The 27,597-nt window shown below is 40.1% G+C and overlaps 1 protein-coding gene across 2 annotated transcripts in view; it reads right to left on the reverse strand.

The window, feature by feature from the left end:
* Nucleotides 1-378: 378 nt before the first annotated feature.
* Nucleotides 379-27,597, reverse strand: part of LOC126498436 (solute carrier family 22 member 19-like) — a 36,468-nt gene continuing 9,249 nt past the window's right edge. Inside the window, exons 2-10 of one of the 2 annotated variants that reach the window (XM_050137102.1) lie at nt 26,627-26,730; nt 18,737-18,891; nt 18,467-18,635; nt 16,669-16,792; nt 8,560-8,675; nt 7,593-7,807; nt 5,794-5,902; nt 4,663-4,866; nt 379-3,736 (exon numbers count right to left, since the gene is read on the reverse strand). In XM_050137102.1, the coding sequence (XP_049993059.1) occupies nt 3,679-3,736; nt 4,663-4,866; nt 5,794-5,902; nt 7,593-7,807; nt 8,560-8,675; nt 16,669-16,792; nt 18,467-18,635; nt 18,737-18,891; nt 26,627-26,730 (1,254 nt within the window). In that variant the 3' untranslated portion in view covers nt 379-3,678. Of the gene's footprint in view, nt 3,737-4,662; nt 4,867-5,793; nt 5,903-7,592; nt 7,808-8,559; nt 8,676-16,668; nt 16,793-18,466; nt 18,636-18,736; nt 18,892-26,626; nt 26,731-27,597 lie in introns of those variants that run through there. The other variant, XM_050137103.1, reaches the window with a different exon arrangement.

The raw sequence follows: 27,597 nt of genomic DNA on the forward strand, positions 1-27,597 counted from the left end.
AGGAGAGTGGAGAAAAATACATAGCTCAATATAAAAAATAAAAATAATAATTGTAATAAAATTGTACCTTTTTGACTGTTTTAGAACACTTTGAGATTCACAACAAACTTGAGCCGAAAGCACAGTTGTCTTCATTTGCCCCTGGCTCTCATGCATGCACGTCTCTGTCATTACCAATATCCCAAGAATGGGCTATCTGTTACAGTGCACAGTACACAACGTACACCACAGCTCATGCTTTCTATTTTTATTTTATTTATTTTATTTTTCTTTTAAAGCATTCTTTTCTCATTTTACATACCAATCCCAGTTCCCACTCCCTCCCCTCCTCCTGTTTCCCCCACTTTCCCTCCACCCCACACCCCATCCACTCTTCAGAGAGGGTAAGGATTCCCATGGGGAGTCAACAATGTCTAGCACATCGCTGTGAGGCAGGACCAAGGCCCTCCCTGCTGTGTCTAGGCTGAGCAAAGTATCCCTCTGCAGAGAATGGGCTCCAGTGTTTCTCAGTTTTGGGCACCATTATTCCTGTACTGACAGAAGGATCACTTCTCTCTTCCCTGTGTAATTCTGGTGAATAAAGAAGGCCTTCATAGTTCAGCCTTTGTTCAACAAAATGGGGAGAAACTTAGAAACCTGTTCTCAATAAGTAGTTAAACCGACAGAGCTAATCAGTTAGACTGAGAGTCTCTGTGTACTGATGGCAAGTTCGACTTTCTCAAGGACAGAGAGGCGAATGTCTGGTTTGTTTAATCGAAGTCTTTTAGACGTAGAGGGGCCTAAACCACTCGCAGCTTCTGTGGCCAGGTCCAGTTGCTAACTCACAGACTGGCGGAACTGTGGAGACTCCCTAAGCAATTAACACTCTGCAAGGACCTCTAACCTAAGTCTACGGCACAGAATCCTAGGCTCAGCTAACTGTTTATGTTTTAGTCCTGGAGTTTCTGTGAATAGCAGGAAAAAGCAATTAACCAATTAGCTAATTAACCAGCCTGGAGGGAAATGGCTTTACGCCAGTCTCTGTGGGAAAGGTTGCACAGACAGCCAGGGCTATGGAGAGTGGCCTGGCCTTACAGCCTTGTGTTCTGAGATTACACGCAGGATAGAAAATGTATCTTTAGATTTGAGATGCTCCTCAATGCCTGTCTCTCTTGCCATGTCTGGCTAATAAAGACTTACTCCCTGCACTAATTCCTCAGCAGCTTGTCTCTCTAGGCACTATGCTCCTGCCTCAGGTCACAGCCCGTACTCCGGGAACCTTGAAGCCAGGCATTGAGACTCCCCTCAGGTGTAGCGTTTGTAATCTTTTTAGTTAAAGAAGTTTGTTGTTGAACACACACACACACACACACACACACACACACACACACACACACACACGGTGAACAAAGAAGCTAGAGGGAATTGAAACATGAGAATTGGAACAAGAGAACAAGAGCTGGATGTAAAGAACAGAACCCTCAGATTGTATATGTGAGTCTTTCCCCCTCGGATAGATAGAAGCGTACTCCCGAAGCCCTCAGATAAAAATGTTTCCTAAGCCCCGCTGCTCTGAAGGCATTCTTTCTGTAACCCTGGGTGCAGTTCTGGGAGCTGGACTCCAGACTGTTCTTTTTGTTTTCTTCAAGTGTTTGTTGTTTTTTCTTGGCTTCCTTTAAGGGATTTATTAATTTCCTCCAATTGTTTGTTTGTGTTTTCCTGGATTTCTTTAAGAGATTTATTAATTTTCTCTTTAAGGACCTCTATTTTAATCTCCATATAGTTGGTTTTAAGGTCTTTTTCTTGTGCTTCAGCTGTGCTGACATACTCGGAATCTGCTGTGGTCGGAAAACTGGGCTCTGGTAGAGACATACTGCTCCAGCTGTTATTGTGTCTTTATACTGGCAACCTGGCATCTGGATTAGGTATGTATAGTTTAGGTGCTGACTTGTGGGTTTGTCTTGGTTGGGTGGGTGTTTTGTTCCTTTGTTTCTGTTTCCTTTCTGCATTTTCAGAGAGCGTGTTGACAGACTGTTGCCTAATTTCTGGCCTACTTGATTGGTGTGTTCACAAGGAGTGCTTGCTGGTGTTGGAGGCTGGGATAACAGGAGGAAAGGGTAGATGGTCTGAGGAATCCATAGGAGGCATGGATTTTGGGGAGAAGTTGCCCATGGTGTTCTGTTGTTGCACTAGGGGTGACCTGAGAATTGGGTCTGAGGGAACAGAGAAAGTGGGGGAGGTACCTGGGCAGCTTGTCTGGTCTACTGGCAGGCGTTATCTGAGGTTGAGCAGGGGTGCCCACCTGCCCGGGTTTGGGTCAGGACAGCGACTATGAGATGGCAAGGGAAGGGCGGTGGGGGATGGTCTGTATGATCAACAGGAGGGTGCCAAATTATGCTCTTTCTCTCTGAATTAAATTTAGAGTCTTTTGGTTTAATACGGACTACTACTTAAAATAATTATTAAACCAAAAAGAGGTATGGTTTTTAAGAATGGCAAGATCTCCTGAATAAATTAGGAGCATGGGGACCATGGGAAAGGATTGAAGGGGAGGGGAGAGGAAGGGAGGGAGCAGAGAAAAATGTAGAGCTCAATAAAATCAATAAAAATATGCCTGTTTTTTTTCTCTCAGCAAAAGTATTTTTTGAGACCCTCTTCTTTTCTCTCCCTCCACCCCCCTCCATGAAACACCATCCCTTTCATTTTTGCATTTTCAGTCACTAAAAAATTATCTGTTTGTGGCCAGACATGATGGCTCATACCTTTAATCCTGCCACTTGGGGAGGAGAGGCAGGTAGATTGGTCTACATAATGAGTTCCAAGCCAGTCAGGGCTGCCTAGTGAGTCCCTGTCTCAAAAATTTTATCTGCTTGATTTTCTGGCATTTCTCACACATCTCATTAGCTATCCTTAAAAGAATCAGTCCTTCATATTCTTCAACTCAAGGCTCACTGAGGAGCTGACCTCACAGATGTAAGCTGGATTTAAAGTTTTAAAAAATATTTATATTTTTTTTAGAAATTAAAATGTATTTACATCATTTACCCCTTTTGTTGCCTCCCTCCTACAGTTCCCATGAACCCTTTCTGATCTCCCCATTTCTTTCATCGTTGCTCCATACACCACAAACACAACCTGCTCAGTCTGTATAATGTTACTTGTATGTATGTTGTATGTACGACCTCCTGGTAGTGAATAATATCTCCTCTGAAGCTTGACTGCTCGCGCTCCTCCCGTACTGGTTACTCCTTATATAAAGCTAGATACGGGCTTTCCAGAATCCTCAAATTTCCAGACATGTGAACTTTTGTTTAACTAATGAATCTCATGAGGTATCCCCTCCCTGACCTCTTAGACTCCAAGACCTAGAGGGAAGAACTCCAAGTTTCAGTTCCATGAAACTGCCACACATCACCGGTCCACATTCTATCCAGAAACTTGATTGGTCTCACTGACTGTAGAAAATTTGGGCCAGAGTTTCTTCAATATAGTATTACTTTCTTTAAATTTCTTGCTGTGATTTATTATAGTTACTTTATATATGGTAAACTGCTATAATTTTAATTTAGTTCACTATTTATACATATGGTTTATCGGGAAAAGTTTTGCTAACATTTAAGAACAATCCTGGGACACCGTATCCTGAATGACATTTTTCTTTGTTTTTCTTCTTGATCAGAGGTCAGTTGTTGAAATTCTTTAAAATGGTGTCACCTTGGTGACAGCGTCCTTCTTTGCCTCTCTTGAGCTTTTCCTCCTGGAACAAATACAACAGACACCATAAACAAAAACAATGGGAAAGGACACAGAGAAGAAGGATATCCCTGTGTCCTTTAGAGCAGCTTCATCCTTTGCCCATCAGTGTTGGGAAAAGCTATGGTTCTTCACAAAATATTGGAATAAATCTTGTGATTAGAAGACTGAACTCCCTGGGAACCTCTGTGAGGTAGCTCTGACTCCTCCTACTTTGGTTAGCATGGTGTTCTCAGATGAGTTTTAGGAGAACACATGGGAATCACACCAAAGTTTTAAAATCCTTCCCTCTTCTTTTTGTAATCATTTTATTGACTATTCCATTTTCTCTGACATGAACATTTTATTCCCAGTGGAACAAATATTTTCTGAATCTCACAGCAAACACGTGTCCTTCCCTCAGATACATTCTCATGGGTGGCAGATTCTTCAGTTTGAGTATAGTCTGTAGGTTAGGTAGTGACTGTCATATCCTAAGTCTATAGAGACTTAGTTTTAGAAAGCTTACCAGCACTCACTGGTCTGAAGGATGAAATGCCCTTTATATTTGTGTGTGATTGTGAAATATATTCAAGGATATGTGCTTTATAATGGGGGCAAAGTAGACAGAAGGTACATGAACTTGTCAAGATACGTGTTTCATAATGAGTCAGAGTAAAACAGAGGACACATGAACTTGTCCTATTTATCATTAATCTTCTAGCACCACCTGGTCAGAGTTGGTTCTTGTGGTGTAGAGTTTCCAGGCACGTATGAAATCCCTATATAAAGGGATGTACAAAGGGCCCCTATGCCAATGCCAATGACCATATGTGAAAAAACCTAGTTGTCGCTCGCCAGGGAGAGACTGACCCTGCATTCCCATTCACCTTCCTCATCACGGACCACGGACACACAAGTCCCCTAAGGGGAAGTAGAGGTGTTACTCACTCATTTTCCACATCTTGGATGGAGTCAGGCAGAGGCTGATTCTTGGTCTCAGGAAGGAGAAGGGCAACAAGGCCACCGAGGATGGCGAGGACTCCATAGATGATCCAGGGCAAGTTGGCAGAGTACACCGTGAGGATCATAAACAGGGGAGACAGGGCTGCCCCAGCACTACCAGCAATTCCAATGACTCCCAGAGCAGTTGCCCTTGGGGTAGAAAGTGTAAATCAGAAATAATCTAGACACTCTACACACAGAATGTGTGAGTTTGCATCTCACATTAGTTACAAGTCAATACACAGCGTAATTGATGTAAGGATGCTGGTGACTTATTCTTGACTTTCAAATTTCTGTTTCATTTGGTGCTATCTTTTTGTCAAGGCCAGAGTATTAAGATATTTGTCTACCATTTACAATAAGACATGCTATAGAGGATGAAGAGTGCATGCTTTCTGTCAGAGTTGTATACTACACCTTTCATGTGTGCATACACATGGGTGGGGTCTGGGTATAGACTGTGAAACTAGAAAAAGTGGTCGTAAGAGGGGAGGAGAAGGTCTTAGTGGAGAGAGAGAGAGTTATAGTAATGTAGGTGACATGAAAGGAGAAGGGGTACTGAGGCATGGACTGGAAATGGAAGTGGGCACAGAGGGACAGAGGAGTTAGATGGATAAAAACATAGATCTGAAAATTTTATATTGAAGCACAAGTTTTTTATACTAGTTAAAAGACATGCAGCTTAATAAAACAGACATGAGTATAGGAGGTAGATCAGTGTGGAAGGAGTTAGCAAGAGTGGGCAGAGATAAGAGAAGGAAGATAATGGGGAGTGAGTGTCATCATACCTGCATGAAATCATAAAAATACAAAAATGCATGCAATGAAAAATAAAATATTTAAAAGTTGTATTTCTCTTGGCAGCTGCCTTTTTCTATGTGATTCCAAGTTGTACAGGAGATGCTGGTTAGTGTTACATTGGACTTGAATCTATCTGCCAAAAAGTAACCTTTGAGGACACTGTGGCCATTCCTGTTGTCATCACAACTGATTGCTTAACTACCCAGAAGTTTTTCTGTTTCTTGTTCTTAGTGAATGAACTGAGAAAAATCTGCTCTGACCGTGCTTGAGTCATACCTGATTACAGTGGGGACAAGCTCATTTGCATGCACAAGAGTACTTGTTACAGAGGCAGAAGAAATTGCTCCTCCAAGTGTTGCCAAAACTGTACGCAGGGTCTGCATTTCTGGATAGAGGAAGACCAGCGACAGTCAAGTGAGACAGACAGATAAAGCAGAATGCACGAATCTGCAGCTCCCAACCCTAAATGGAATATAATTTTGTTGGAAGCTTGTCATAGATCTAAAATATAGTTGAGGGAGGCTGCAGAGGTATAAATGGTCAGTAGCTATAAGCTACAAGATGACATATTTGCATATATTGATTTATAATGAAGAAGAGCTTCTGAAAAAATTAGATGTCGTATCTCTGATATTTGGATAAGAAGCAGAGAGCAGCAGGGCGGTGGTGGTGGCACAGGCCTTTAATCCCAGCCCTTGGGAGGCAGAGACAGGCAGATCTCTGTGAGTTCGAGGCCAGCCTGGTCTATGGAGCAAGTTCCAGGAAAGGCTCCAAAATACAGAGAAACACTGTGTTCAACAACAACAACAACAACAACAACAAAGTAGAGAGCCCGGCAGATGCAGGAAATCACATCCGCCCTTTCTTTGTCGGGTTTCAGCAATCCTTCATGCAGGATGCAGGACTGTCACGGAGAAAATAATGGAGAACTAGCAACTCATTCAGAAACACACAGTATTTACATCTATGACCTGTGTGCAATATTACAGAGGAGTGGAAAGACAGAAAGTCTACAGTGGTGTGCCAGTTGGGGACTGGCTTGATTTGGAATAGCGTCTGAGTACTTATAAGTACTCTTGCTAGGAAAACTGTCAAAGTTGAAAAACCATTCATAGGGTCAATTGCCACTCAATTTAAAAAGTCTCATGAGGGTTTGATTCCCAAGTACCCACATGGTATCTTACAGCTATCTGTGTTTAGTTTCCAGTGGTTCTGATGCCCTCTTCTGGCCTCTGTGGACACCAGGCACATGCGGAACATATACAGGCATGCAGGCAAAACACTCATACACATAAAATAAAATAAATTTTGAAAAAGGCTCATGAAAGCTTTACATGTTGGAGTATTTCTCGAGGTAAGGCAGAAAACTGACATCACTGATAACATTTAGGCATCAACACTGCTGTTTTGGAATTTTATGAAACGTGCCATAGTCCTGGATTTCAGCAAAGTTTGGTGACCACCTGGTCATTTCCTTCTTGCATACATTCATTTAACTCAACGAACTGAATTTTAACAGTCTTGTGATTTAGTCCATTACTACTTCTTTGCCCTTCTTTTGAGCTTCAGTGCAAATGATATGCCTCTTTTCTAGAGACAACTCTCCGACCTAGGTTTGGGTTCATGGTGATATTATGTGAGAGTTATGAGTAGACATACACCATTCAGGAAATAAATTGTCACTGAAACAAAAGTAATGAGATCCTGTGGGGCAGACGAAGTTACAGTGTGCTTTGGTCAAAATTACATAATTTCTATGAAAATTATAATTCACCAATGACTGATCCATTGTTGACCTAAACACATTTGGGTATAAATGTATCAGATGCTTCTTCCATGCAACAAAGACAAATATCTGAACCAAATTTTACTGAAATTTTAGCTGTTATCCCAATATCTTAATAGAATAATGTGTTCTAAAGGCCTGGACTGCCTACAGCAAATCTATAGAGTGCCTTTCTCCCCAACTTCTTACAGGTAGGATATGACAAATCCTGAGAAAAGGGGTAGGATATGACAAATCCTGAGAAAAGGATGAATGTATTTTCTTTGCTCATCCTGTGTTCTTTTCTCACCTCGAGGCAAAAATATGATGGTCAAAATGGAGATTCCCATCAGAGACATGAAAATCATTTGGGTTATTCTGCGGCCCATGTGGTTCGCTGAAAAATTCCCAAGCACATTGGCTGGGATGGATACTACACCATAGAGACACTGCAGTAGGAACACGTTACTGCTCAGGTATTGGAAGTGGATAAGCAGACCCAAAGCAGGGATCAATGACACAAATCTGCAGAGAACAAAGAAGAAAGTCACATCATAAGGTTTGGAGTGGTTGCTCAACACATTATAGTTATCTCAGGCAGCTCATTTTAGTTGCTAAATTATTGAGGCAGCTGTCTTCTGGAAAATTTGCATGTGGGAGATAATGTTGTAATCACAAAAACATTCTATGATGGAGGAAACATATCATCACTCTTCAACTTTTTAAGACGTTAGGGAATTCTTGGGATACAAGCTGGGCTCATTCAGGGTTTTAGAGTTTTCTTACATCTTGATCTGAATGAACGTTCTTCATATCTGTAGATACCCATTAATGTGGATACAGTTATGTAGTTGAACCTTGAAGTTTTATCTCCTTTGAAATGGGAACAAACACATGAGGAAGCTTAGATTTCAAGTTTCTCCGTGACTGGAATTCTAAGCAATGGTTTCTGATAGTGAACCTTGACAGTGATTGGATAAACACTCCTCACAGCACAGTTGACTCTGTGTTAGTATAGTCCAAACCCTTTGGATTCCCTCAGCTGTAGAAGTTCCTCAGCACTTATCTCCAAGTCTGTTAATAAGAAGATTAATGTCTACACTGTTTTTGAGACAGGGTCTCAATACATACACAGCCTTGGCTGGCCTTGAACTCTCTATATGTAGACCAGGCTGGCTTCAAACTCATAGAGATCCACCTACATCTGCCTCCTGAGTATGGAGTTAAAAGTGTGAGCCACCACCACATCATTTTCAGAGTATCTGTGTGACACCCACCTCACAAAGCACAGGAGACAGACCCGCTTACGTAGGTTGGGTGTACGGAACAAGTCCAACAGGGAATGTTTTGTCTGTGCTGCCTCCAGTTCATCTTTCATGGTGTTTCTCACAACCTTCAACAACATCAACAAACTGTTGTCACGAAATGATAAACATTGTGAGGCATGCTGGTAACCTACAGAAGATCAATACTTATTGTTCCTGTCTAGTGAACAATATATAGACATCAAAAAACAATGACAGGCATAGAAAGAAGTGGTGAGAAGTGTGAGCCCAGTAGTGAAAGGAAACTCAGACATTTCTACAGGGAGAACATGTTAAGTAGGAGACTATAGTTGGATGTAGGTAACAGAAAGGGAGTTATAGGTTAGAGACACAGATTAGGGAGGAAAACAAGTGAAAAGTTATTTAGAATATGGTCCCACATTCCACATATAGCGTATGAATTTGCATGGCATGGCATCTGGTACTTTAAAAGCTTTTTGAAAGAAAAATATAATTACATAATTTCACCCTTTCCTTTCCTCCCTCCATCCCATCCTATGCAACCTACCCTGCTCTGTCTCAAATATGTGGTTTCTATTTCTTTAATTACACACACACACACCCCTAAATATATGAATACAATCTGCTCAGTCTTTATAATGTTATTTGTGTATGTATGATTTCAGAGATGACTGCTTGTCATTAGATAACCAATTTGGGCCACTTCCCAAGGAACTCTCTTGCTCACAGATTCCTGAGTTGCTGAAATTCTCTGTGGTTGAGGTTCCTTGGAATTTCCCCTTTCCATTAGTAGAAAGGTTGTAAAAGCAAGAGAAACAGAAAGTTTTCTGTGAGATTTTTGTCTTCTAGATATGTCAGAGAAACTACATGAAGTCTCATCAACGTGGCTGCTTTAACAAAATATGAACAAGGGCGACACCAGTAAGCATGCTAACACAAAGGGGGGAAATCCACTCGATTTTAATGAACGAACAAAATAGTCTCAGGCTGGGCACTGTTGTTTACTCCTTTAACCACGGAACTCAGGAGGCAGAGGCAGAAGGGTAAATAGTGTGTCTCTGACTAAACCCACACCTCAAACCCCTTCAAAAGAAAAAAATAGTCTCAGGAGAATTAATTCTTTGTAGGGAGTATATATTTTCATTTTGGGTTTGTTATATTTTGAAGCATATCACAACACGCTGTACCTCAAGTAGCATGTCTAAAATTAAGTTGGAGGATGATATTATAAGTTGTTTGTTGGAGGGATGTGGAAGAGTGTTGACACAGGTAAAGAGACTAGAATGCTGTAAGCAGAACTCAATGGATGATGCTGGTGGAAGTTCTGGAGATTAGAATCCTGGTAAAAACATGAATAGTGAAGGCCTGGCTCATGAGATTTCATAAGATTCCACTGAATATGATGAGTTCTTTTGTTCCTGCTGAGATGTGGGCCTTGCCTACCCCAAATCCAGATAGAATGATCTAGAAAATCATTCTGTGTGGTTCTCTGACTCTTGTGAACTTCCTAACCCCTACCATTAACTTGTCCTGTGCAGTTCCTCTGATCTCTGTGTGGTCTTTGTACCCCCATAAAATAGGCTCAAGCCCAGTAAGCAATCCCAACTCAGCACCAGCTCCGCTTTTGGCACTGTTCTCCTGAGCCATCTTCAAAAGTCAGCCTAACAACTCTTCTTGACATTTAAGCTGAAATATCCAAAACCAAAAGAACCTAACAGACATCTGAGGAGCTTTCCACTTAAACACCAATGACTATCTATTCTCCACAACAGCTCTTGGAGTCTTGTCCAAAATAAGCAACATGCTAGAGTCCAAAGTAAGCTGCAGCAAACAGTAATATTGAAGTAATACCCTGTGTTCTAACCGACCACAATGGAATAAAGCTAGAAATCAGTAGCAAGAAACAGCACAGAAGACATACTAATTCATGAAGATTAAATAACACACCGTTGAATGACAAGTGAGTCACTGACGACATTAAGAAAGAAATAAAGGGTTCCTAGAATTGAACAAAAATGAACATAGAACTTACCAAATCTATGGGGCATTATAAAGACAGACTTGAGAAGAAAGTTTATAGCCTGAGATACCCATAATGTTTTTGATAAATCTCAAATAAAGAGTTTAAAGCCTTGGTAAAAAAGAACAATACAAACCCCAAATTAATAGATGGGGAGAAGTAACTAATATCAGAGCAGAAATTAATGAATAATATTAAAATAATAGTACAAAGAATCAGTGAAGCTAAATGTTGGTTCTTTGAGAAGATAAATAAGACTGATGAGCTCCTAGTCATGTTAATGAAAAGAGTTAATTAAACAATTAATAAAGCTAGAGATAAAAGGGAAACACTAAACAAATGCTAATAAAACTCAGAAAATCATAATGACATAACACAAAGCCAATATATTACCAAATTACAGAATCTAAAAAATGGGTGAAATTATAGATGCATATGGCCTACCAAAATTAAAATAAGATAAAATGAATAACTTAAACAGATATATAAACTGCAAGATTCACTTGGGTTCACTGTAGAATTCCCAACATTCAAAGAAATCTAACACCAACATTGTTCAAATTATTCCACAAAATAGAAGAGAAAAGAAGGCTTACCATCTTTTTTATGAATCTAGTATGTCCCTGATGTCAAAACCTTATCAACAAAACAAAACAATTTTAATTCTGGCCAACAGAATTAAAAAATTCATTATGTCGTGCCACAAGGACATATGCTCAACTATGTTCATAGCAGCATTGCTTGTCATAGCCAGAACCTGGAAACAACCTAAATGCTCCTCAACCGAAGAACAGATGAGGAAAATGTGGTACATTTACACAATGGAGTACTACACAGCAGAAAAAAAGAACATGAATTTTGCAGGAAAACGGGTGGAGCTAGAAAACATCATTTTGAGTGAGATAACCCAGAGCCAGAAAGACAATTATCACATGTACTCACTCAAGTGTTCAGACACATGAACATATAGTGGACATTTTCCCCTCATTCACTTGTTCACTTAATTTATTTATTTTTTATTTTAAAACAGTCTTCCCTCATTTTAAATATAAAACAAAGAAAACCAGCTCAAAAATCACAATCCCAGACAACCTAGACAACAATGAGGACCCTAAGAGATCATAGATCTAATCTACATGGGTAGCAGAAAAAGATAAGATCTCCTGAGTAAATTGGGAGCATGGGGACCTTGGGGGAAGGTTGAAAAGGAGGAGAGAGTCAGGGAGGGGAGCAGAGAAAAATGTGGAGCTCAATAAAAATCAATAAAAAAATAAAATAAAAATCATTATGATTAAGTTGGCTTCAGAGATTCAGGGAAGTTTCAACACAGATAAATTAATAAATATGATTATATAAATGGACTCAAGACAGAAATCACATAATTATCTTAAAAGATGCAGAAAACATATTCAGCAAACCCCACTATCCCTTTAGGATCAAAGTCATGGAGAGGCTAGGAATGGACGGACCACGTCTCAACACTGTAAAGGCCACGCGTCACAAGCCTATGATGACTCTGTTGGTTTCTTTTCTGTCACTATGACAAATACCCTGCTAACTCAAGGGAGGTTTATTTTATATTACAGTTCCAGTGTGTCAGAGACCATCATGGTAAGGAAGACATGGTATAAGCCAGGGAAGACATGGAGGCACGGGCAGGAAATTGGGTAAGCACACTGCACCTGCACACAGGAAACAAAGAGAGATCAGCAAGTGGGACCAATCAATGAAGTCTAAAGCCAGTGTCTTCCTTCCCTCAGGAAAGTCCACCTAAATGTCCTATCCTTCATGAATATTGGTAACAGCTGGGGATCAAGTGTTCAGACACATGAACATATAGGGCACATTTTCCCCTCATTCACTTGTTCATTTAATTAATTTATTTTTTATTTTAAAACAGTCTTCCCTCATTTTAGATACCAATCTCAGATCCCACTCCCTCCTTCTCCTACTCCTCTGAGAGGGTAAGGTTTCCTACTGGAACTCAACAAAGTCTGGCACATCACTTTGAGGCAGGACCATGGCCCTCCCCCCATATCTAGGCTGAACAAGGTACCCCTCTAAAGAAAATGGGTTTTAAAAAGCTAGTTCAAGCACTAGAGCTAAGTCCTGGTCCCACTGCCAGTAGCCCTAGAGACTACCCCAACCACACAAATGTCACCCGCATTCAGAGGGCCTAGCTTGTTTTGAAACCGCAACATGGCCCTTGTCTCCATAAGCTCATGACAAGCTCATGGTGCAAAATACATTTACTACTTCAAAAATCCCCCTAGCCTTTAACATTCCCAACATTCTTCCGAAGTTTAGGGCTTCTTCTGGAACTCAAGGCAATGTCTTAACTGTGACCCCTTGCAGAAACTAAAACATTACATATAAGCACAATAGCACACAGTATATATTCCCATTACAAAAGATAAGAATAGGGGCATAGTGAGGAAGTAATTGACCAAAGCAAGACCCAAACCCAGCAGGAAAACATCAAATCCTATAGCTCCATGTCCAATGTCCAGGATTTAGTTTTGAAGGGGTTAGATGATGCCACACCTCCAGCTGTATATTGTTTATAATAAGTTTATATTAATTTCTATCTTAAGTTTGTAGGCAGTCTTCCCGTCATTCAGATACAATATCTTTGCATCTATGTTTCAGTTTAGTTTCACCTTCACAAATTCATGCAATGACCTGTCAAAGTCACATTGCTGTAACTCTACCTCTGCCACACAACTGTCTGACTTTCTCTGTTACCCACAAGTGCGGAGCAAAACACCATAGACGATTCTATCTTGCATCCTTAATATCTGCAAAGACACCGCTACATGGGTCATGCTGCCAAGTACTGTTACCAACTAAGGATGGAGTTGAACCTTCTTGGACTGCAGTTGTGTCTGCTTCCATACGTTCATCCTGGGGAAATGGCTTACTAGGCAGTCGCTTTGGGGAGCAGAGAATCCTGTCAACTGTGTCATCGGGTCAAGAATTGTGCTTTTTAATAAGCTTGAAGTTTCGCAGGTGGGAGTCTGTATGTAGGGTTTCGACCTTAGGATATGTTTTCCCCTGTTCCAGATACAACAGGATGCTATTTAACAATTTCAGCTTCTCTTTTCAGAACATGCATGTGTTTCAAAGTTTAAATTTCTTGATTTCTTTGCTTCTTGACAAATTGCTCAACCTTTCTTTTGCTCCACTTCAGACTTGTACAATGCAGTAGGCACACAATAGTCTGGAATGGTCACCTGTTGTGAAATTTTCTCCATCAAACATACTTATTCATATTTTTAAGTTTCACTTTATGCATATTCTCAGGATATGGGCAGAATGAAGCCAGAGTCTTGGTGAAATTAATCTCACGAAGGGCACCTACCCTCCTTGTGGATACAGTCCCTGTTTACTTCTGAAACCTCCTGAGTCTCTCTCCACTGTTCGTATGTGTTTCAGCTTTCTTGCTTTCCCAGGTCCCACCAGAATGGCCTGTTGATCTCTTGGTACTATTTTCTGTAAGACTTACTTTTCCTGATGCTCTGATAAGATACTCCAACAAAAGAAACATAAGACACATAAAAGAAGGGTTTATCTGGGATCACAGTTTGAGAGTGTAGTCTTTTATGATGGGAAAATCATGGCAGCAGGAAATTGACGCGGTATCTGATCATACTGCATTTGCATATGTGATAGATTCCTCCTTTTTATGTAATTGGGGACCCAAACCAAAGAAACGTGCTGTCAGTTTTTGGACGTTAGTTAACCTAATTAATTCAGTTAAGATAATCCTGAGATCTATTATTCCAAGTGGCTAACCTAATCAAAATTGTCAAACACAGGAATCTTTCAGAACTTACCTTGTAGGACATTCTAGCTATTTTCACATTTATAATTAATAGCAACAATCATACAATTTCATTGACATTTCCCAACAGAGCTAATGCCAAGGACCTGTTACTAGGTACACTGTGTGCTTTGGTTGCAGGACACAGAGGAATTCAAGCTAGAAGAGATTTGGAAACTTCCTCCCTGCTGCCTAGCTTCCAAAGTGTCAGAAGCCGCTATGTGGGCTGCCCTGGAGAATTGTCACTGTAGTTGTGCTCGGCTGTGGATGGTTGTGCTGCCTGCCTGACCATTCCTTGGCAAGTTGTAATCACAGCGTAGCAGTGATTTTACTGTTGTGTGGTAACCAATATTTGAGGATTGCTGACAAGAGGGAATTTACATGGGCACTTTAATCCCTGTCAAAAGCCCACGACTGTCAATATCACAGACCTTCATGGGGAAACTTCTATGGGTATTTTGCCAAATAGAGATGGTATCCCAACTGAAGCACCTTCCAGATATTTTTGTTAATTTCTATAGATTAATGGTTTGGTCAGAAAAGCTTCTTTTCCTGCAGTTTGTGGCAGTTACTGCAAGGTCGTAACTGGTCAGTGTGCTGAGAATATGCTACTGTTCTTAATTTAGCCATAAATGGGATATTTCTGTCTGTCTGTCTGTCTGTCTGTCTGTCTGTCTGTCTGTGAGTTCCAAAGTTCAGTGAACACTGTGAACGTGGGGAAAGAGAGAAGGTAAAAGGCAATTGAAAGGGTAGAGTGATGTGTAGCATTGTCTTCTGGCCTTGATATGGCCCGTGAGTTTTAGCCACAAGGGAGTGGCCCATCAAATTCCATTATGGAGAGTAGAGGAGTAGAGAAGCCCTGCCTCTCCTTAAGGATTTACAGGAAGTTGGCTAATTAGGAAAGGCTCACAAATCCCTCGTGAGGATGTATCGGGAGTTACAGTTAATGGTTGCTGGGAGGAGACACATTTTCTTCAGTGGCATAGTCAGGTGTTAAGGTGCTCAAGCCATTGTAGTTAAATCATATCAATTCACAATGTTTCTGTAAGAAACTTAAATTAAAATTACTTGTTCAGAGAGAAAGAGAGAGAGAGAGAGAGAGAGAGAGAGAGAGAGAGAGAGAGAGAGAGAGAGAGAGAGAAAGTAGAAGCAGGACTTATTGGGAAGAGGAAGGCCTCAGTGGAAATGTGAGGGGAAGAACACAGTTGGCATGAAAATGACGGAAAGTGATAAAAACACACCATGTACATGTGAGAAGTGGTCACGAAAACCAATACAACATAGAACCAATACATTGCAATAAAAAGTGAAAGAAAATGAAATCCCATAGAGAATTTCTAAAAATTGAAGTTGCTCTGGTTTGCTTTTTGTTGCTGTGATAAACACCCTGACCAAAAGCAATTGGGAAGGAAAGGGTTTATTTCATCTTACAGCTTATGGTATACCATGCAGCAAGTCAGGGTAGGAACTTGAGGTTGCAACTTGAAAAAGAAAAGACGCTGGGTGATGATGTCTCACGCCTTTAATCCCAGTACTCAGTAGGCAGAGGCAGGCGGTTCGCTGTGATTTTGGGGCCAGCCTGGTCTACAAGAGCTAGTTCCAGAACAGGTTCCAAAGCTACAGAGAAACCTGGTCCTAAAAAAGAAAAACCAAAAGCCAAACCAAACCAACCAAACAAAAAAAAGGCCACGAGGAATGCTACTTACTGGGTCACTCTCTTTGATTCTCTCAGCTCGCGTTCTTATATAACACAGAACTGCCTACTCAGGGGCGACACCATACACAGGGGGCTAGGCCCTCCCACATCAATCATTGATCAAGAAAGAGCCCCATGGGCTTGCCTACAGGCCAATTTGACATAAGCATTTTCTCATTTCAGAGTCCCTCTTCCCAGATGACCTTAGGTTGTGATAACAAAAAAGTAACCAGCACAGAATTCAAGAAACAAAATGAAGAAAAACAAGTGATTTAAATTTTCTTTTGGTTTTCAGGACAGGGTTTCTCTGTGTAGCTTTGACTGTCCTGGAACTCACTCTGTAGACCAGGCTGTTGTCAAACTCACTGCCTCTGCCTCCCAAGTGTTGGGATTAAAGGCACGTACCCCTGCCATTGTGACTTGAATTCTGTTTGAATGAAACATCCTTATGAAGTGTTTTTAGTGACCACACATTGCATCTCAGGCACTAACTCATGTGAATGTCAAACTTGTGGTGTGTGTGTGTGTGTGTGTGTGTTAACAAGCTTCCATTATGCTCACCTCTATGGTTAGGACATCTTCAGAACTCTTCATTCCATTTATGTGTGCAACTCTTCTAAGTTCCTTTAAGCCCTTCTGGGGTTTGTTGGTCACAATCAGCCACCGAGCTGACTCTGACAGCCACCTGCCCAAGATGTTAGATGTGAGATAATTCTCAAGCAGTCATTTTAAACTACATTTTTTCCTTGAGCAGTTATGTTCTTTAATTTAATACCTACCACTCACTCATTCAGTTATATTAATAAATACAATCTTACACTGTCTAGCCTTCAGTAGGAAAATGGGAAATGACTCATGTATACCTTATACATGCACTTCCAGAATGCAGACCTGGAGTTATATTTTTCTGCCCATTCTTACCCAAATATGTATTTATATGGAGTTCACAGAACTGCAACATGAAGGATACTTGTATAGACATTTTCCAAATTTCTTGTTAAGGTAAACATTTATTCCTGCTTTGTTCTTTTACTAAAAAGAACCACTGGATAAATTTTTGTATACTAACTCTATCATTCAAACCGAAGTCATTCCTACTCCTTGCAACTAATGCTTTCTGGTCACAAAAGCAAGTTAACACTGCCTTCATTTCTAATCTATAAAATGGGTACAGCAGCATCATAACTGTCTTCTGTTTTAATTTGGGGGGGGGGCAGGGCTTCTCTGTGTAGCTTTGGCTGTCCTGGACCTCATTTTGTAGACCAGGCTGGCCTTGAACGAAGAGTTTTGTCTACCTTGCCTCCTAAGGGCTAGGATTAGATAAATGTGTGCACCACCACTGCCTGGCTACAGCAGCATCACAGTTTTGTCGGCCATGCTATTAGGATAAAGGATGTGGAAGAGCCTGAAAGAGGATTCTCCTTCTTTTCTGTATGGACTTTTCCCACTGTATCAACCTATAAATATTGAATGGTCTTTCCTGACCGTTGAGCCTCCTCTGTTGATGGCATCATATCACTTCTTAATTCTTCTTTTTAGTGGAAAGCAAAGGAATCCAAAGAGCCAGTGAGAGAAGTGGGCCACTCTGCCTACAGCTTAAAACTGGAGAAGCCATTATTTTCCTTCATTGAACAGCTGTGAAGATAAACTTGCCTTACATGCTTTTTTATTAAAAATTTACCATAATTTTCAACATTTTTTTGTTTGCAAAACCACTCATAGAAATACAAACTGTAACAGAGGCAATATGATCTTGAAATGTTTATTCTATTACTGCCTGGATAATTTAGACTTAGTAGCAGAGACAGACAGAAAGGCCAAGAACATTCTGATAAGGGTTCATGATAATTTCTGCTTTTGGGTGTGTTTTTTCTCTAGTAAATAAAATAACAGTACATATATATATATATATATATATATATATATATATATATATATACACTGTTAACGTACCACATCCATTACTTTTGAAATACTAACACTGAAAGTGTTTATTATTTTTAAGTAATATGAATACCCTGAAATGTCATGTATTTTCTCCAGTTATTAAACAAAGCACAGAACTAACAGGTAAATAGAACTTTCAAATAAAGAATGAGTACATGTCAGGAAATGCAGGTCTTTTACCATATGTATGTATGATTGTGAGTTTATAAAACAACCTATCGCTTATCTTAGATTTAAGTTAGTTAAGCCTTCTCAGTTTTATCTGAAGAGCTGCGTGTCCTCATGCCACAGAAGTACAAAGAGGAGTGCACACTGTCTTTTGTAGACCAAGCACAAATGCATCCCCTATGTCCTGATCCCATGTACATTGCCATCCCTGGACTCCATAACAGAGAGGAAAGAAATCTCATACCTTGTGAGAATAAGGAAGAAGAACATTGGTACAGACATTGCCAGCTGGAGGTGGTGCCAGTTTCGGATAGCAAAAGCCAGGCCTCCCAATAATAGCTGTCCAATCCCCCCAGCACAAAATGCCAGTGCCATTACCAAAGCTTGGAATTTAGGGCTTGTCCATTCTAAAACTGAAAGAAAATAAAATGAAGTTTGACTTCTAAGAAAGCTGGACAGGACATCCAGGTCAAACCCAGAGCTTGGTCAATGTCCATCAAAAGCATTGACTTACTGAGCAAAACACCGTTTGTCATCATGGATGAGGCGGACATCCCTGCCAGGAAGCGAACTGTGCAGTAGATGAGGAAGGTGGGAGCCACAGCTGCACAGGTTTCACTCATGGCCATCAGCAGTAAAGCACCTGTGAAAACAAACTTCCTCCCAAACCTGAGGAAAAGGAAGGATTTGATTAAGGGGATAGTAAGAGTCTGCATAAACAGTAAAGATAGGAAACACTTTGAAATGATAAACAATCAGGAAATTAAAAAGGACAGACATCCTTCAGAGCAAGGCTTCTTTCCGACCTCTTTCTGTTTTAAGTGGGCTCTTACTCTGTAGTACTTGCTGGCCTGGAATTACTATGATGCCAAGCCTAGCCTCAGATTCTCAGAGATCTGCATGCCTGCCTTCCAAGCACTGGGATTTAATGTGTGTACCTCCCCATATGCTCTTCCCAGTTTCTTTCTTTTCTTTCTTTTTCTTCTTTGTCTTTTCAAAGCAGGGTTTCTCTGTGTTGCCCTGACTGTCCTGGAGCTCTCTCTGTAGACCAGGCTGGCCTTGAGTTCCCAGAGATCCACCTGCCTCTGCCTTCCAAGTGCTGTGATTAAAGGTGTGCACCACCACTGCTTTGCTCTTCTTGATTTCTTATTACTAGTTTTCCATATGAGTTAAGCCATATATGACAGACTACACGTCTGGAATTTTAACACAAGTGTGTCATACTAAATTGTGCACATAACATATCTATTAGCTATTTATTTAATCATGGTGACAAACTATCTGACAGAAACTACTTAGGGGAAAGATTTATTTTGGCTCACAACTTCTGAGGGTGCCATCTGCCTGCCATAATGAGAATCCATGGTTTCAGGAGCAGGTGACAGAGTTCCTCCCTTTGAGTCTAAACCAGTTAGAATTCACACAGAAACCAAAGTGAGTATCTCCTTCAACATTAACCTCAAGCAACCCATTTCTGCCAATCAAGTCCCACATCCCAAAGTCTTATAACCTTCCAAGCTTGTCCTCCAGTTAGGGAACAAAGTATTCAAATACTTGAACTTATTATGAACTTTGGTGTCAAAAGATTTAATTTCAAATGAGAAAATCTGAAATGAGAATGAATCACTTTTATACAATTGTGTGTATACAATCTTTTGATTCTTGAGTGTTTATAATCTATTTATTATTCCTGTGAAGGAAGGTCTTTGCATTCACTTTCTTAGATTTTAACTTCTTGAATTTGTATATTGATATATTACATCAAACGTATCATTATATCTTCCAAAAAGTTTGTTCCTTCCCCATTCTCTTCTCTTTCTTATACTCCCATAATGCATATTTTTGTTTAGCCTGCTGATGTCCCATAAGTCTACTGAAAACTAGTTACTTGTAAACTATTGTTTGGCTTCTTAATTTTTACAGCTTTCCTGTTCTGCTGCTCTACTCTTATTCATGATTGTGTTAGTGCCATCTTCTACTAAATGTCTCTAGGGAAAACTTTGATTTATTGTAGTTTTAAAATCCAGGTTTCTGTTTTGTCTTTTATGTACTTTCTATTACTGATTTCCCTGTACGCTAGTTTCCCAGTTGTCGTTAATACCTTTTCCATGACCTATTTCATTGTTTTGTATATATTTAAGATATGCCTTTTAAAGTATTCTTCTTGTAAATCTCCTGCAGAGACCGTTCCTAGTATGCTTCATTTTGAGTGGTCATACTTCCTTTTGTCCTTGTCATATTTATTGCTTTATTATTCTTGTAATAATTTATATTTGATTGTTACAATGTAGATATTTGGAATTCAGACTCTCATTTTTGCAAAGAATTCTCTTTATTTATTTTATTTTTGAAGTATAGTGGCCTGAAACATTTACCAAACTGTTGCAAAGTCAGTCCTTTTTTCTGTGTTGTCACTGAAGTCTTAAATATCCTTATAACAGGTGTGAGTCTGGGACCTCTGAGGGAGTAGGCCTGAGACAGGTCCTCTGTGGGTCTGGGTGCACTGGAGTCTGGGACATCAAAGGGAGTAGGGAAGAACCAGAACCCTCTGCAGGTCTGGGTGTGAGTCTGGGACCTCTGAGGGAGTAGACCAAAGCTAGCGACATTTGAAGGACCAACCCCAAGCCAGGGACCTCTGCAGGAGTGATTCAGACCAGGGTTTATAGAAACAGGTACGAGCAGGCCTGAGTTAACAAACTCCACAGGAGCAAGTCTGAGCTAGTGACCCTGGGCCAGAAAGGACCTGAGGCAATAAATTCCACAGAAGTAGGAATGAGCCAGTGATCTAGGCTAGAGCAGGCCTGAGACAATGAACTCACAGGAGTAGGACTGAGCTAGTGACTTGGGCCAGAGCAGGCCTGAGGCAGTGAACTCCATAGGAGCAAGACTGAGCCAGCAACCTAGGCCAAAGCAGATCTGTGGCAGCGAACTCCAAAAGGGCAGGACTGAGTCAGCGACCTGGTCCTGAGTGGGCCTGGGACAGTGAAATCCATGAGAGCAGGACTGGGCCAGCGGAGTAGGTCAGAGCAGGCCTGAGGTGGTGAGCTCCATGGGAGCAGGCCTGAGAAAGCGAGCTCCATTAGAGCAGGAGCGGATCCAGACCAGGGACATTTGTGGAGTCAGGACTGAGCCAGTGACCTGGGCCAGAGCAGACCTGAGACAGCGAACTCCACAGGAGCAGGTACAGGGGAGCAAATGTTAACTGAGTGGGCCAGAGCCAGAGACTGCTGTGGGTCTGGGTGTGAAACTAGGACCTTTGAGGGAGTAGACCTGAGCCATGGCCCCTGTGGGTCAGGGCATGAATCTGGGACCTCTGAGGGAGTAGGCAGGAACCAGAGATCTCTGCATGTCCAGCCATGAGTCTGGGACATCTGAGGGAGTAAGCCTGAGCCAGGTTCTCTGCAGGTCTGAGTGTACCTGTGTCTGGGACCTCCAAGGGAGTAGATCAGAGCCAGAGACCTTTACAGGACTAAACCCAAGCCAGGAGCCTCTGCAGGAGTGGATCTAGACTGGAGACATTTACAGAAAGAGCACTGAGCCAACAACCTAGGCTAGAGCAGGCCTGAGACAGCAAACGCCATGGGAGTGCAACAAACCCCACTTTCTCTTCTATAAGGTGTAGGGTGACTGGCTTTATTTTGAGGTCTTTGATACATTTGGACATGAGTTTTGTGCATGGTGATAGATATGGGTCTATTTTCATTCTTTTACATGTTGATACCCAGTTATGCCAAAACCATTTGTTAAATATACTTTCTATTTTTCATTTGTTCAAAGGTATGTGGATTAATATCTAGGTCTTCTATTCAGTTCCATTGGTCCTCTTGTCTGTTCTTATGCCAGTACCAGGCTGTTTTCAGTACTGTAGCTCTGTAGCAGAATTTGAAGTCAGGGATTGTGATGCCTCCAGAACTTCTTTTGTTATACAGGATTGTTTTGGCTATCCTGGATTTTTTGCTTTTCCATATGAAGTTGAGTACCATTCTTTCAAGGTCTGTGAAGAATTTTGCTTGGATTTTGATGGGCATTGCATTGAATCTGTAGATTGCTTTTGGTAAGATTGCCATTTTTACTATGTTAATTCTGCCTCTCCAAGGGCATAGAAGATCTTTCCACTTTCTGGTATCTTCTACATTTTCTTTCTTCAAATACTTAAAGTTCTTGTCATACAAGTCTTCCACTTGTTTGGTTAGAGTTACTCTGAGATATTTCATGCTATTTGTGACTATTGTGAATTGTGTTGTTTCTCTGAATTTTCTTCCCATACCTTTTATCATCTGTGTACAGGAGGGCTACTGACTTTTTTGAGTTAATCTTGTATCCTGCTACATTACTGAAAATGTTTATGAGTTGTAGAAATTCGTTGGTAGGATTTTAGGGATTTCTTATGTAAACAATTTTATCATCAGCAAACAGTGAGAGTTCAACTTCTTCTTTTCCAATTTGTATCCCCTTGATCTCCTTTTGGTGTCTAATTGCTCTAGTTAGGACCCCAAGAACTATATTGAGTTGATATGGAGAGAGTGAACAACCTTGTCTTGATCCTGATTTCAGTGTAATTGCTGGGAATTTCTCTTCATTTAGTTTGATGTTGGCTGTTAGCTTGCTGTATATTGCCTTTATTATGTTTAGGTATGTTCCTCTCCAAGACCTTTATCATGAAGGGATGCTGTATTTTGTCAAAAACTTTTTCAGCATCTAATGAGATGATCATGTGGTTTTTATTTTTCAGTTTGTTTAAATGGCGGGTTATGTTGACAGATTTTTCATATGTTGAACCATCCCTGCATCTCTGGGATGAAGCTGACTTGATCATGGTTGATGGTTCTGATGTGTTTTTGGATTTGTTTTGCTAGTGTTTTTGCATCAATGTTCATGAGTGAGATTGGTCTGTAATTCTCTTTCTTTGTAATTTCTTTCTGTGGTTTGGGTAATTGTAGCCTCATTAAAAGAGTTTGGCACTGTTCCTTCTATTTCTATTGTGTGGAATAATTCGAGGAGAATATAGTTCTTTGAAGGTTTTGTAGAATTCTGAGCTGAAACCATCTGGTCCTGGGCTTTTTTTGGTTGGGAGACTTTTGATGACTATTTCTATTTCTTCAGCAGTTATATGTCTGTTTAATTTGCTTATATGGTCTTGATTTAATTTTGGTAAGTGATATTTATCCAAGAAAGTTCTGCATTTCCTTAAGTTTTCCAATTTTGTGAAGGACAAAGTTTTGAATATGACCTGATGATTCTCTGTATTTCCTCCATGTCTCTTGTTATATCCCCCTTTACATTTCTGATTTTGTTAATTTGGATATTCTCTCTCCGCCTTTTGGTTAGTTTCAGTAAAATTTTGTCTGTTTTCTCAAAGAACCAACTCTTTGTCTCGTTGATTCTCTGTATTGTTTTCTTGTTTCTTTTTTGTTGATTTCAGCTCTCAATTTGATTATTTCCAGTCTTGTAGTTCTCTTAGGTGAGTTTGCTTCTTTTGTTGTAAAGTTCTCAAATTTTCTGTTAATACACTAGTGTGGGATTTTTCCAGATTCATTATGTAGGTATTTAGTACTATGAACTTTCCTATTAATACTGCTTTCATTGTGTCCCATAAACTTGGGTATGTTGTGTGGTCATTTTCATTGAATTTTAGGAAGTGGAATTATTAGAAAGTGTGGCTATGGTTTTGTTGGGGTAAGTGTGTCACTGTGGAGGCAGGCTTTGAGAATTGATATATGCTCAAGCTATGCCTAGTATTCAGAACACTTCCTGTTTACAAATCAATATGTAAAACTCTCAGCTCCTTCTTCTGCACCATTTCTGTCGGCATGCTGCCATGTCCCACCACGTTGATAATGGACTGAACCCTTGACCTGTAAGCCACGCCATTAAATATTTTCTTTATATGAAAGAAAAGACACAATAGCTTCTATTTTTGGTGACAGATTGCCATTTGGAAGAACACTATTTGAAGATGAAACCAATCTTGAAGCCGGGCGATGGCGCAAGCCTTTAATCCCAGCACTCGGGAGGCAGAGGCAGGTGAATCTCTGTGAGTTCGAGACCAGCCTGGTCTACAGAGCTAGTTCCAGGACAGGCTCCAAAGCCACAGAGAAACCCTGTCTCGACAAACCAAAAAAAAAAAAAAAAAAAAAAAAGAAACCAATCTTGCTCTAATAGTTGACATATAAACTTAAGATCTCCATGTTCTTTGAGGATGTGTGCCATCTATAGTTATAGGATAATGCCTATATTCACACACATTTCTGTTGAAAAAAAAATAGAAAAAAAATGAAAAGATAGAGTAAATGCAACCATGTTTGAAAAATACCCAATGTGAAAAGGGTAAAAACTTCAATGAAATATAGAAATAATGAGAATGAATTAAAGATAAAGACCTAAAGATAAAGACCTAGATGTGAACTAGTTCTTTGAATAAGTGAAATAATGTTGTCGATTAACATATTCTATGCAAGAAAGAGAGGGTTGAAGAGGCTATATTCATATTGAACAGAAATATATTTTAGAAGAACTATTTATCCAAGTGCAGTAGTATCCACCTATAATTCCATAACTTGGTAAATTGAGGCACCAGGATCATGATTTGGATGCTACTCTGGCGCACAAAGAATTTGAGGCCAGTGTGAATTCTACAGAAAGACATTAGTGGGTGTTTTGTTTGCAGAACTCTTGTTTCTTATGCTACCAAGGCATAGGAATTCACACCGGTCCAGGCCATCAGTTCATATTTTGTTTTCAATCAGTCATAGTTTTTGTTTTAAATCAGAAGAGTGAGCAAGAACACAAAGTCTACTCCTTAGTGGACAGCTAAATATGCCAAGTGACAACAATAAAGCTTTCCTCTAATATCTGAGTTTTTAAGATGGAGTCTGCTAGATATCTTCCCCTTGTTACTTTCTAGAATGGTCTGGGGGTGTTCTCCTCCTTGGAAGAGGAGGAGGTGACTTAGAAGCTGTTTTTAACCCTCAATTCAGACTGATATATTAGATACAATAATCACATGAATATTTATGAAGGTAGACGTGCCCATGGACTTGAAAAGTTTATTAGGGTAAAGTTGATTTGGGCATGCTCCTCAGAGACGGTCTCTGTGGGTGCCAGCCAGAGCATGTTGGGAGCAGCTTTATTTTTCACAGAGTGCTGTCCTTCTTTTTGTCTATGTAGTGTTCTCTATCATGTCCCGCTGCTTGCCTTTTGATTTATTTTGCCATATGTTCCTAAACTTTCTGTTTCAACCTTAATTTCTGCTTCAACCCTTGTGGTGGAATATTAATTTAAGGTGTGTTGGATTAAATTATACTGTGGAATATTTGTTTAATGATACAAAGATGTGTTTCATTCTTTTATATTGTATTTATTTAATTCTGTGAAGGGGAAGTGTACACAGGCTCCTAGTTCTAATCAAGAAGCTCTCTGAAATATAAACTCACTGGAGAACAAAAAGTAAGTTTTTGTTAATGGGGTCTCATTGGGTGGATTAGAAACACTTCAGAGTAGGTCTCAGGCCCAGGAGTAGTTGACCAATACAAAATTAACTCAATGGTATCTTTGCAGACTTTTGATCTTATTTTGCTTTGTTTGGGCATTTGTTGGGGTCTCATGGGTCTTTTCCTTGTTTCTTTTTTGATTTCCATTTTCCTGCTTTTTGAGTTTTGTTTGTATACACGTTCTTGTTTTTTATTTTTGTATTCTTATTTGTTTTAAAGAGAGAGAGAGAGAGAGAGAGAGAGAGAGAGAGAGAGAGAGAGAGATAACTTAAAGTTGGATTGGTAGGAAGCATCTGGTAGGAATGGGGGGGACAAACCTGATAATAATATTGCATGAAAAAAATTTCTTTTCAATTAAAAAATAAGAATTCCCTGTGGCAGAAACAAAAACGGGAACAACAGGCATGGGTTCTCAGCACATGCATTGTACATTTCCCTGTGGGCCACCTGAATCAAAGGATATTCCTGTGTCATGCTTGAGCAATTAAAGCATAATTCATATTCTGTTGTCATCATGACTACTTAGGACAATGTCTGAGAAGTACGGGGCCTAGTGACCCAGACCAAGAGTGACAATGGTGTTTTCCACTAAATATTTCATTTAAATATTCAAATAGGATGAATTCTATATGGTGAAGCCAATTTGTCTCATTCTCATAGTTAACTCTTTATCTTCCTAAATCATATTGCTTTGCCTCTTCTCTAAACCATATCTTGCATAGCTACTTTTGTGTCCACACAGTACATGGACTTTTAATGTTTAACATTTCCATTTGTGTTCAGTGATCTCTAGACTCAAAGGTACATATAGAGAAATATAATCTACAATGACTACTTCTTAATGAACGAACAACTCACAGATGATACAAATACCCAGAAGCAGAGAGAGCTAGCTGCAGAGCTCAGCTACTCACCGGTCTGATAAACGGCCACCTATGATATGTCCTGTAAAAAGGCCCATCATGAATAAAAATTTAGCCACTGAATTCAGTGCCTGAGATCGACATACCAGGTCCCACTGAAAGAGAAGAAAAGCAGCATGATAGCCTGTCATGTAATTTGTTCAGATTCTTCAACATGAGCTTCTGGTACCTGCCCCATCTTCCCCTCCAGCTCCCATTTCATCATCACCTGACTTCCACCATCTAGTAGTGTCAGCGTAAACAAACCTATTTCTGGGAATCTTCCTGCAATTCTGTTATATTAATGACTTGTAACTTGAGCTAAGAAGTTCTCAAATGGCGAGGCAATGATGGAACATGCCTTTGATTCCAACATTTGGGAGGCAGAGGCAGGCAGATCTCTGAGTTTGACGCCAGCTTGGTATATAGAGTGAGTTTCAAGACAGTCAGGGCTACACAGAGAAACCCTGTCTTGAATCCCTCCCTCCCTTAAAAGAGTTTCTCAAATATGGAAATATTATGCAGTGAGTTTAGACTTAAAGAATTGCTGGGTCTTGTTGTCGGTGCACAGTCTCTCATCTGACTACTTCAAGTGTAGAGACTGTCACCGACTTCACTTGTCTATCTATCTATTGGTGATGAACTGTAGGGCTTTTAACATTTGGGAAGTGTGCTAGCCATTAGCCGTACTTTAGTCCATAAAGAATGTAACACAAGTCTTTTTTTTTGGGAGGGTAGTGTTAGGGTTTGAATCCTTGACCTCACACATGCTACACAATCACTGTAGCACTGAGCCACATTCCAGGTCAGCCTCTGTAGTTTTGTGTAGTCTTCAAGATATCTTAAGTGTGAAATTAAAGATAATGATTACCGACTTGTTATGCTTACGAGGTTTCACGTGAAGTATTTGCTTAACCTGACTTGACATAAAAATTACTTCTTAAATAACGGCCATCACTATAATAAAAGGACAAGGAGAATAA

Source organism: Alexandromys fortis, unplaced genomic scaffold, assembly GCF_014885135.2.
Source record: "Alexandromys fortis isolate MF-2015 unplaced genomic scaffold, M_Fortis_MF-2015_v1.1 scaffold_3, whole genome shotgun sequence".
NCBI classification, from domain to species: Eukaryota; Metazoa; Chordata; class Mammalia; order Rodentia; family Cricetidae; genus Alexandromys; species Alexandromys fortis.